This window comes from Pelophylax lessonae, assembly GCF_965119305.1.
Source record: "Pelophylax lessonae genome assembly, chromosome: 7".
Lineage (NCBI taxonomy): Eukaryota > Metazoa > Chordata > Amphibia > Anura > Ranidae > Pelophylax > Pelophylax lessonae.
The window spans coordinates 61,688,663-61,701,259 of record NC_138774.1 but is presented as its reverse complement, the minus strand read 5'-3'; the positions used below and the strand labels follow the sequence as shown (position 1 = coordinate 61,701,259).

Sequence of the window (12,597 nt, the reverse complement as noted above, 5' to 3'; positions counted from 1 at the left end):
GTGGTTCAGGTTGTTAACCGCCAGTCTGCTAGATCCCCTCCTGTCGTCTCGTTACTGCGTTTTCTCATTCTCAAATGTTTGCAGTTCAATATTTATTTTAGAGCTAAGCATGTGCCCGGTGTCTCTAACGAAATTGCTGATGCACTCTCTCGTTCACAGCTCGACCGCTTCCGCTCCCTGGCTCCATCTGCGGCCCGGGTGGGCCTGCCCTGCCCCCCCTTCTTGTGGAACTTCGTTTCCGACGTTTGTTAGACCTTCTTCGGGCTTCGCTTTCTCCTCGGACGTGGCGTCGTATCTTCGAGTTTGGGAAGAGTGGGTGTCCATTTCCCGCGGTGAGTTTTTACTCTCTTCACACCATGACAGATGCCTTTCGTTATTTTCCTACCTTATCCATTTACTCCACAAGGGCTCCTCGGGTTCCACTGTCTCCGCTGCCATGTCTGCCTTGTCTTTTTGGTTTCGCCTTCTCGGCTGGGAAGACGTCATCAAGGATTTTCCGGTGCGGCGGATTTTGCATGGCTGGCGCCGAGTAACACGGTCCCCTGATTCCCGACGTCCGGTTTTGCTTCCCATTCTGTCCAATATTCTTTCCCTATTGCCATCGGTGTGCTCATCCCCCTTTGAGACCCTCTTGTTTAAGGTTGCTTTTTCTTGGGCCTTTTTCTGCGCTTTTCGCATCGGGGAACTGGTTTCTAAGTCCAGAACTTCCCCCGGCGGTATTTGGGCGGACGACGTGTCTTTTTCTGACCCTAGCGTTACCGTTTTTCTTCGCACCTTGAAATCTGATAGCTTTGGCAGGGGCAGACGAGTTGTTCTGCATTCCTGTCTGGGCCCCTTTTGTCCGGTCTCGTTGTCGCCGGACACTTTAGGTCCATTCGTCCCTCGGCCCCCAATTTTCTTGTACACGCGGATTCGTCCTCCCTCAGCAGGTTTCAAGGGGTTTTTTTTTAGGGTTTTCAGGCTTTGCCTGACCAATTTGGGTTTACCTGCCTCTGATTTTTCGACGCACTCGTTTCGTATTGGTGCTGCTACCGCGGCTTCTGGCATGGGATTTTCTGACGCAGAGCTTCGGCGCTTGGGTAGGTGGGAATCTTCCCGTTTTTCCTTATATGTTCGTCCACATCTTTTGTTTTAATTTCAGGCCTCCACCCTACCTTGGTATGGATCATCGGGGATTCCTTCATTTATTGGGCTAACCGCCGATCTGGCGTTCGATGTGATGGGACGAATCTGGGCTTTGACGACTCGGTTGCCAGAGTCCGCTGGCGCGGTTTGCGTGGATTACGTTGGTCCCAAGTTCTCCAAGAGTGTCTTGAACTCCGTTCACATGTTTCCGGCCCCATTATTTTGATCCTGCATGCCGGGGGGGGAACGATATTGGTTACATCTCGGCCATTAAACAGGATATTGGTCATTGTTACGCAGCCTTCACTGGATTGGTTCTCAATTGGTCCGAGATAGTGCCTCGCCTACTTTGGGCATGTGACATCCCGGGCCATGCCTGGAAGGCTCCCGCCGGAAGATGAATGCCCAGGTGTCGAAGTTTGTTCGGCACTTGGGAGGTGTAGTGATCCGTCACAGGGACTTGGAAGGTGACAATGCGGATTTGTTGCGTCCGGACGGGGTTCACCTTAACAACATTGGCCTGGACATTTTCAACCTTGGCCTTCAGCGGGGTGTTGAACATGCGCTGGCTTCGGTGGGGCGCACGCCAGTTAAATCCTGACGTGCGGGTGGCGGTTTTGACCTTGCCAGCAGTTAAAGTTATGACAATGGGTTATGCCCTGGTTTGTAATTTGGGGGGTACGCTGTCTGTCCCTGCACTGATGATAATGACAGACCCCTTCCTCCCCCCTTTTTCACCCCTTTTGGTATTTAAGTTGTTGATGACTAAGAGTGCTCGCAGTACAACTGTGACTGGCACTGGTCTAAAAGTTTACTTGTTTGGTATTGGAAACTAAATAAAGCTGTGGCCTTGCCCTTTCCAACTTAATCGTTGTAAGTGTGGTTTTTATGGGGAGGGGGCAAGCAGAATTGGTTATTAAGGTAACATGGTTACTGGACCTATGCACCTCAACAGTCATGAAGGCCTCTTGATCCCTTTAGGGAAAGAGATCCTTGATTGCTGGGGGCATGGCCAGGGGGCTTGGTTTAAGCGCCTCTATAATTAATATTGCTTCATCCAGTGGTTCATTATTGTCTGTTTACTTTGCCTGATTATTATTATCTGTTTTGAATCAGCTACCTATTAACATCATCTGGCTGGGTATTGCTGCAAGTAGATTGTATTCTATATTTGACTTGATTTACTTTAAAATGCTCAATACAACAGTGTTATTGAAATCCATGCTCATTGCCTTAACTTTGTGCTGGGTATTGTTGGTGACCAAGTTACTGAACATTATCTGCCTAATCCATGTGTAAACCTACAGTGTCAGACTCAGAAAGGTCGAGGTGTTTGCAAGGTCAGGGCAGTTCCAGAGGACAAGCCTAATTCAGCGGCCCTTCCAGGGGTAGTGCTACATTGACAAGGCTCAATAAAAAATTGCTTATGGCTTGACAGCCCTTATAATGAGGCCAATGTTCCCTTCTACACAGATATTTATGTGTTCGGCCTGGGTGATGACATCAGCCAGGATGAGCTCAATGATATTGCCTCCAAAAAGGATCGAGAGAAACACGTCTTCCAGATGGAAAGTATAGATGCGCTGAAGAAGGCCTTTGATGATATAATTGGTGAGTAATTTTCTTAATCATCTATATAAAAGAAAATGTCAAAAAGAAATGATCTTACCTCATGATATTATCAAACAATAAAAAATTGCCAAAACTACCTGTATATAAGGTACACGTTATGTTGTTAAAGGCTATATCTAGGTAAAAAACAAACCCTATTCAGTATTCTTAACAATACATTCACGTTTCCTTTTTGTTTTTTCTCTTATAAAAATGATACAATCACAGAAAATTACAGTACCTGTTGCTCTTGCCAAAAATTAAATGATCCCCACCACTTTGTGTACATGCAGCTGCAGGGCAGGGAATCTCCCTTCTTTATGTCAGCATGGGGGAACTACATGCTTGTTGTAGTGTACTCAGTTTCACATGTGGGTTAGCACCACCTCATTGCTGGTGGCCAAACTACTTCACTGGGGCCCAGCATACAGAAGGATAACATCCAGTGACACCTGTCCCGTAACTGACTTCTGCAACACTTTGAGGGGAATAGTCCTTGCTACTGATTGTCATCCACCACCTCTTCACAACACACTTTGCTCATTACTTGGGTTCAGTCCAAAAGTCAAAGAGGGGAGCTACTGCACCTATTTTGTTAAATAGGTCAAAAGCACTTTTTCCCTTTAAATAGGATCAATAACTGCATAATATTGATGGGATATTGTCATAGATTAAGAGAACACATTGCTTTTTATGTTTTAATTTGGAACACATTCACAGTTTTTTTTTCTATATCATTTTATCCAAGGGGGTGCCACCATTTTTGCTAATGTGCAATCATATGTTTAAAGTTTAATAAGGTAGCGCAGCATTTATTTATTTATTTTTTGCTTTGAGGTGCGGGAGCTCATGTCAGTGCTGGCTACCACCCATTCACTTGAATAATTTTCATTAGATTAAGGCTGGCCATACATTATACAATTTTCCTTTAGATTTACCAAAACCATATACTATGAGGTCAAACCTAAACATTTTCAATTTGTATGCAATCAGGCAGGCCCTTACACTACATAAATAGTTGAAGGTAAATCTAAAGTAAATGGAATAAGAAAATTATATAAAGTAAATGGAATAAGAAAATTGTATAGAGTATGGCCAGCTTAACCACTTGCCTACAGTGCACTTTCACCCCCTTCCTGCCAAGGCCAATTTTCAGCTTTCAGCGCTGTCACACTTTGAATGACAAGTCATGCTACCTGTATGAAATTTTTATCATTTTTTTTCCACACAAATAGAGCTTTCTTTTGGTGGTATTTAATCACCTCTGGGTTTTTTATTTCTTACAAAAAAAGAAGAAGAAAAAGACAGAAAAAAAGTTTTTCTTCTTTTCTGTGAGTAAATTTTGAAAATAAATACAATTTTCTCCTTCACTGATGTGCGCTGATGAGGCGGCACTGATGGGCACTGATAGGCTGCACTGATGGGCACTGATAGGCTGCACTGATGGGCACTGATGAGGTGGCACTTATGGGCACTGATGAGGTGGCACTGATGAGGAGGTACTAATATGCCGCACTGATAGGTGGCACTGATAGGCGGCACTGATGAGCACTGATAGGCGGCACTGATGGGCACTGAAAGATGGCACTGATGGACACTGAGAGGCGGCACTGATGGGCGGCACTGATGGGCACTGACAGGCGGCACTGATGGACACTGATGGGTGGCACTGATGGGCGGCACTGATGGACAGTGATGGGCAGCACCATCAGTGCCCACAATCAGTGCCCAAAGTGCTGCCAGTCAGAAGTCTCAGAACAATACCTACACTGCTCCGCCGTCATTTGACAGTGGGCGGGTAGCAAGTGGTTAAGAGTGGTTGCTCAGTTTTTTTTTCACATTTTTTTAATGAAAAATCACTGCCAGAAAGGTAGATAATAGTATTTTTGAGCGCTGTTTAGTGCTGAGATTTTTTTTTTTCTTTTTGTGCCGCTGTCAGGACACTAATATGCTAATATGATGTTTCTTAATTTTTCTCCTATACTTTTAGATGAAACAAATGCATTTGAGATGTGTGGGCTCTCCAAGGATCACTCACAAGAAGATATAAAAGATAATAATGAAAAATTTCCATGGATTGCCAAGCTTACAGTCACCGTAAGTAGGGAATACAAATTTCTTGCCCAGACCAGCAATGTGGGGTAACCATGTGTAGCACCCTACAGGTAGGTGCTAGGTAAATGTATAGTGAGCTTTGTCTGCCTAACAGCAGGGCCATGATTTCTTTAGTGAGGTGTCATGAGTTCCCGATGTGTTGAGTTGAAGGGGAAGTCTCCCCACTGGCTCCTGTGAGAGAGGCTTCTCACAGGGCAGTGGAGGAAGCGCAATCAGGGGACACATTCAAGCTTGTAACTACCCCAGAAGGCAGATTATGCTGCAAGGGATTCTGGGAGTGGGTATAAGTTTGGGGGAGCGTGTGACGCAGAGGTCTTTGGCGGGAGCAAAGTCCCAGGAGGGAGAGAACGCCTGTCTCCCCTCCTACCTGAGGAATCGGATGTCTTGGGGTGTCGCCTGAGAATCCAGAGAGTGCTGAGTTGAGCTGAGGGGTATCCGTGTGCCAAGAACCAGCGGAGAGCGAGAGTGGTTCAGTCCCAGGAAAGCCTACAAAGGTCTTGAGTACTGAGGATTGCCCCTGGGGGTCTGCCTGAAGTGTTAGAGGAGACCCCTCCGGAGAAGGTTCTAGGATCTAGCTGTAAAGGGGGTACCTGGGTTGAGGACCCTGAAGTTACAGAGGGGGTACATAGTCAGTGGACCCTGAAGAGATAAAAGTGTAAAGGGGGTGCCTGCGGTTGGGCCCCGAATTGTACAGAGTGTCGGTTAAGAGTTGCATTCATACAGGAACCTTTAGCAATTTACTACAAGCCAGTGCAAGGCAGGGGAGTGTAGTCAGTGACTCTGCAAGTTCAAACAGTGTCAGAAGCTCTTTATTCTACAGTCCTGGATCCTCTGGACTTAAGGTCGGGGATCTAGCTCTTCTATCAAGTTACAATGTGTTACTAAGGGCCTAATTCACTATAAAATTGGACTAGAGCTGCTCACTTCTCCAAAACTAACTCCAACCTAAACTCATTAGCATCTTAATTAGGTGAAGCTGCTGGAGTTAAAACTTCAACTAGGTGCTTTAGTGAATTCGGGTTTGGAGTTAACCAAATAGTGAATTCGGGTTTGGAGTTAACCAAATAGTGAATTCGGGTTTGGAGTTAACCAAATTCCGTTTGTGTTTTTCATAAAATGAAATTTGTCTCTTCTGAATCACTATTACACAGCAATGTCATCTATTATGGTATATTTTATTTTTTAGGTATAGTTATGTATCTTATGTGTTTGAACCTTTAGATTTAGTAATAGCAGACTACACAGCTGTCTAATTATCAATCTTTATTCATCTGAAACTTTCAGGCATGTCTGATCGTTTTCAGCACTTTGGTGTAGTGGTCTATGCTCATAGACAAAGATTGCTAGGTCATGAGTTCAAGCCCCAACCGAGCTAACACCCTGTGTGTTCACAGTTGTGTGTGATTATTTTTTTGCCACATAGTAATACATTGGCTATATCACTTAAAATTGCATGTCAATGGCCACGTATATTCAAGAAACAGACATGCATATGTGCTGCGTACAATTATGCATTTGCCAAGTTTCAGTATTTATTTACAGCTGTCTAAAATTTAGGGAGGTGATGGCATACTTGGGATTTGAACTCATGCTCTCAGTGTTTATAGTTAGGAGCACTAACTACTAAACCAGGGGTCTGCAACCTTTAAGACAAAAAGAGCCACTTGGACCCGTTCCCGAAGAAAAAAAAAACTGGGAGCCGCAAAACCATTGCGACATTTAAAAACAAATATAACACTAATATTGTTTCTTACCTTAATGCTATATACACCATACATGCCCCTTTCAATGTAGTGACCAGCATACATGCCCCTTTCAATGTAGTGACCAGCATACATGCCCCTTACAATGTAGTGACCAGCATTCATGCCCCTTACAATGTAGTGACCAGCATACATGCCCCTTTCAATGTCGTGACCAGCATACATGCCCCTTTAAATGTAGTGACCAGCATACATGCCCCCTTTCAATGTAGTGACCAGCATACATGCCCCCTTTCAATGTAGTGACCAGCATACATGCCCCTTTCAATGTAGTGACCATCATACATGCCCCTTACAATGTAGTGACCAGCGTACATGCCCCTTATAATGTAGTGACCAGCGTACATGCCCCTTACAATGTAGTGACCAGCATACATGCCCCTTACAATGTAGTGACCAGCGTACATGCCCCTTACAATGTAGTGACCAGCGTATATGCCCCTTACAATGTAGTGACCAGCGTACATGCCCCTTACAATGTAGTGACCAGCGTACATGCCCCTTACAATGTAGTGACCAGCGTACATGCCCCTTACAATGTAGTGACCAGCATACATGCCCCTTACAATGTAGTGACCAGCGTACATGCCCCTTACAATGTAGTGACCAGCGTACATGCCCCTTACAATGTAGTGACCAGCATACATGCCCCTTTCAATGCAGAGACCAGTGTGCGTGCGTGCCCCCTTCAATGCAGTGTGTGGGCCCCCCCTGAGGCATCACTTCACTTACCTCACACTGGTTCCTGGCGTGCTGCTGCTGACGGGAGTCTGGAGGGACGTCTTCTTCCTCCTCGACTAGACCTGCAAGCGCGCCACTGCCCTCCTCTCTGACAGCAGGCGGGAAGGTGACGTCGGGACGGTGCGTGACGTCACAGCAAGTACAGCGCCAATGTAGGGAGTGTCGGGGCGCACAGTGCGCCTCCTCCCCTCCTTAGCACCTGCCCCGGGCCGCGGCAAAGGTTCAAAAGAGCCGCATGCGGCTCCGGAAGCCGCGGGTTGCCGACCTATGCACTGAACCATTGAGCTGAGCATGATTACCCTTGGAATATTTAGTCCCATGTTTCAATAGTTAACCACTTCCTTACAGGACAGTTACGCCTCCTTCCTGCCCAGGCCAATTTTCAGCTTTTTATGCTGTTGCATTTTGAATGACAATTGCGCGATCATGCAACCCTGTACCTAACCCAAATTTATGACATTTTTTTAACACAAATTGTTCTTTCTTTTGGTGGTATTTGATCACTGCAAGGTTTTTTTTTTTTTTTTTTTGCTAAAAGAAGATCTAAATGTTTGACCCCTAAAAAATCTGTTTTTGTTTATGTAATAACATTTTGTAAATCAATATGTTTTTTGTTGCACTGACAAGCATTGATGAGGCTGCACTGGCAGGCACTGATGAGACACTAATATGCAGCACTGATTGACACTGATTGACACTGATAGGCGGCATTGATATGCAGCATTGATGGGCATTCATAGGTGGCACTGATGGGCAATGATTGGCACTGGTGGGCAGCACTGATGAGGAGGGCACTAACAGGCTCCCTGAGCACTGATTTGGCATCAATGGTGGCATGGGTGGGAATCCCTGGTGGCCATGGGTCAGCAATCCCTGGTGGCTCTAGTGAAATCCCCCAAGGGTCTGCACTGGTAATCAATGCTCTGATTACAAGCACAGCCCCCCCCCCCCCCACACTTACTTTGCATATGAATGCTATTTATTTATGGCTGAAAGTGGCCCTCACCATGAATAGCCAGTTGATTGTGACCACTTCCTGGAATGTGTGCAACCCAATTTGGTGTCATTTCCGGTCTTTATTTTAAAAATGGTGCACACTGACAACTAAAATGTATTCGAAATGTTTTACCTAGGCCAGTGATGGTAATCCTTAACCCCCCCCCCCTAGATGTTTTTGCCCTACATTTCCCATAATGCTCATGTACTCTGCAGTGTAGGTGAGCATCATGGGAAATGTTGTTACAAAACACCTGTGTTGCCAAGGTTCACTATCACTGACCTAGGCCAACTAAAAAGGTGAGTCAGTCATGCATGAATACAGCGCTGTCGCAATCTTTTATTCAGTTTTCATTTTTTGTTTTTTAAATTTTGGATTACATTCATCCACAGAGGCTGAACGGAAATTTATTTATTTATATATATTTTTAGCTAAATCTATACATACACGCTTTTTTTAAATATTTCTTACAATTTGGCCATACACACCCCCCCCCCCATACATACACACACACCTCCATACACCCCCCCCATACACACACCCCCCCCATACACACACACACACCCCCATACACACACACACACACACACACCCATACACACACACACACACCCATACGCACACACACACCCCCATACACACACACACACCCCCATACACACACACACACACCCCACCATATATATATATATATATATATATATATATATATATATATATATATATATATATATATATATATATATATGTGTGTGTGTGTGAACTGGGTGTAACCGATTCAATTGGATATAGAATGCAGTGACACTAGCAGCGCTAATAAATCATAAGCATGAGTACATGACCTAAATAAAATAAATACATAAATGTAATATTCAAATTAAATGATAGAAAATGTATATGGTGATCACAGAAAGTGTGCGGCATGGAAAAAGCAAAAATGAACAAAAGCCAATTCACATCAACTGAATTATCATGCACATAAAGTCCAATACAAGTGCAAACATTCTTAGACTATATAATGGAACTATGGAAGTTCTCCATGCACCAGTGCGCCTCCACCATCAAAAAAGTGCCACCCCCATCAGAATGGACACTCACCAAAAGGCTGATCTATATACGCCTGTATAAACAGAGTGGATGATCCTCCAAAATGCAAAGGTACAGCTGCAGGTTGTCTCCAATGGATCTGTATCTCCAAATGGAACTCACTCACGCCAGCAATATCATGGAAGTAAAGCACAAGAGCGGGGACTCATAGCGTAATACTGTACAGTTTAATTAAAGATATCACAATAAAAGTACCCCGTTCCCATTAGAATGCAACTCATAAAGTTGTAGATATCATCAGGCGTTGAAAAAATGTAATAATTGCCGTTAGTCCTACACTGTTCTCTGATGTGCGACCGCTCGGTACCACAGCAGGCCGGAGATTGCAGCGTGGCGTCGAGCGTAACCAAGGTGACCACGTATTACGCGTTTTGTCATCAAGGACTTCTACGGCGGGTGTGAGTACGCGGCCCGATCATCCTATCTTATACCTCCCAGGGCGTGGGCGCAGCAGTTCCCACTCTGCAATCCAGAGGACATGGAACAGCCAGCACTTCTGCCCTCACTCCTAAGAGGACCATACTATTATAACTTCCGCCCAAAGTGTGTAACCTCTTCTTCAGACCCGTTAACCATTCACTGCACATAGCGTACAGGCATATATGGCAACAAATGGCTCCCAAATCATCAGAGGATTGTAAAAACATGTGGAATAGTTATATACTTCAAAATAGCAAAAATCAATATCACTCAATTTAAGCCATACACTATTAAATACCTCTAAAGTCTCGCAACCTTAGGGTATCAGTAATACTAGTTGCAAACTGATATATATATATATATATATATCACATAAAATATAAAACAAATACATCAATACCAAATGCATACTTATATATATAAAATGAATCATATACACAAAACAGCATACAAATATATATATAAAATTAAAATGCAGGAATGCATGCTGGATGACTATAACATGATACATGTGAAAGATGTAAAGTATCCAGAGAAAATAACAATAAAAATAACAATAAAATATATGACGATATAATTAAAATTGCAATTAACCCCTCCCAGACCAAAAATGGCCTGTAGGGTATTGCATGTCCCCTTATGGGAACATAAAGTGAATATATGCGAAACGTAATCAAAGACACTGTTGTAATAAGAAAACAAAAAAACAAAACAAAAAAAGGTCAATACTAATAATTGCTGATGAAGCAATTTATGTCCAAGTCTATGTTTAACCCTTTGGGTGTAAAGAATCCGTAAGGTATATCCAATAAGTCTCTCTTTTGGAGAGCTCTCTCACTCGATTGGAGCCTCTCCAAACTGGATCAACCCTCTCAATACCCCAGAACTTGAGAAGGGAAGGGTCTCTATTATGATGTTGGCGAAAATGTAAGGATACATTATGATCCTTAAAACCCTTACGGATATTAGCAATGTGTTCAGATACCGGAAAAGCTAGTGTTCTTTTAGTCCTGCCTATATAAATTAGACCACAGGGACATTGTAGGCCGTACACAATATGTGTGGTATTACAGGATATAAAATCCTTTATGTCAAAAATCTGACCATTCGCAGGAGATGCGAATGATCTAAAATTCCTCAAATGGGTCTGTACTTGCCTGCAAGACCTGCATTTACGACAGGCAAAAAAGCCAACTGTGTTGTCCCAGAACATTTTTGGTCTTATAGGTGGGTCTAGAATTTTTTGAACCACTTGGTCACCAAAGGTGGGCCCTCTCCTATAAATAAAAGAGGCAGCAGGAGTTAAAACTTTTCCCAAAGTTTTATCCATACACAAGACCGACCAGTGTTTTTTAATTACTGCTTCCACCTCTTTATATTGGGCATTATATTGAGTAATAAAGCCCCACTCATGTCCATTCCTTGGTCCTCTAGTACGCTCCATCAAGCATTCATCTTGAGAAAGGGTACTGATCTCAGCAATGGTTCTATCCAAACCTCGGGTATCATAGCCGTTCTCAACAAATCTATGTTTAATTACCTGGGCTTGTACTTGGAAATCGGCGTCAGTGGTGCAATTCCTTCTTACTCTTAGTAATTGGCTTCTAGGAATATTTGCCAGCCACTGTTGGTGATGGCCTCTGTGGATGGGAAGATGTCCGTTGTGATCAGTAGGTTTGAAGTAAACTTTGGTCCCCAACCTATGATCAACAAGGGATATCTCCACATCCAAATAATGCACATTACATCTGCTCCAATTGAAATCCAGCCTAATGTTATTACAATTGGCATTAAGGGTGTTAGCAAAATTAACCAAAGACTCCTCAGTTCCTGCCCAGATGAAAAACAAATCATCAATATACCTTTTGTACATGATGAGTTCTGCATACTGGGCGGCGTGAATGAAACGATCCTCCCACTCACCCATAAAGAGATTGGCAAGGCTAGAGGCGAATTTAGCCACGCCTCTCTTTTGTTGATAGAAGGTACCACTGTACCAAAAATAATTGCGCGATAAACAATAATCTAACGCACATCTGAGAAATCTCTTTTGGGGATCTGGGAGGTCGAATATGCAACTGAAGGCCCAATTAAATGCAAGAAGTGAATTGTCATGTTGGATGACGGTATATAATGAAGCAACGTCAGCAGTTACTAAAAAGATATCATCGCTAGGGGGTAGACTAACCTTCTTCAGAGATAGGAGGAAATCTTTAGTGTCCTGAAGATAAGATTTCAGATTTACCACACTGGTCTGGAAGAAGTGATCAAGATATTCCCCCAATCGTGAAGATACTGAATGTATACCATTCACTATGGGCCTTGCAGGGGGATTTAATTGATCCATATGGATCTTCGGCAAGGAGTAAAAAGTTGGGATACGATTGAAACTAGGCATAAGATATCTCTTCTCTTTTTTAGAGAGAATATGCTTATCGTATCCCATGCTGATTCAGTCATTCAGCTCCCTTTCGATAATCTGTTGTAGGGCCTCTATCTAATACAGAATAAGTGTTGGCATCTGCCAACAGATTAGACAATTGGGTATGATAGCAGTCCTTTTTGAGAAGAACCACACCCCCTCCCTTATCCGCTGGCCTTACTACCACATCTTTGCATTTCTCCAATGCTTCAAGTCCCTCTTGTATGTGTCTAGGGTTCACTGTTTTTTTCGGTTCAATCTTGTTTAAGTCTCTAATAACAAGATTCTTGAATACC

The 12,597-nt window shown here is 43.5% G+C and overlaps 1 protein-coding gene across 1 annotated transcript in view; it reads left to right on the top strand.

Moving 5' to 3' along the window:
- The window catches only part of LOC309559994 (complement factor B-like), a 135,980-nt gene that overhangs the window by 61,798 nt on the left and 61,585 nt on the right, over positions 1-12,597 (top strand). Inside the window, exons 10-11 of the mRNA XM_082263475.1 lie at positions 2,599-2,736; positions 4,727-4,833. Coding sequence (XP_082119601.1) covers positions 2,599-2,736; positions 4,727-4,833 — 245 coding nt within the window. The remainder of the gene's footprint in view (positions 1-2,598; positions 2,737-4,726; positions 4,834-12,597) is intronic.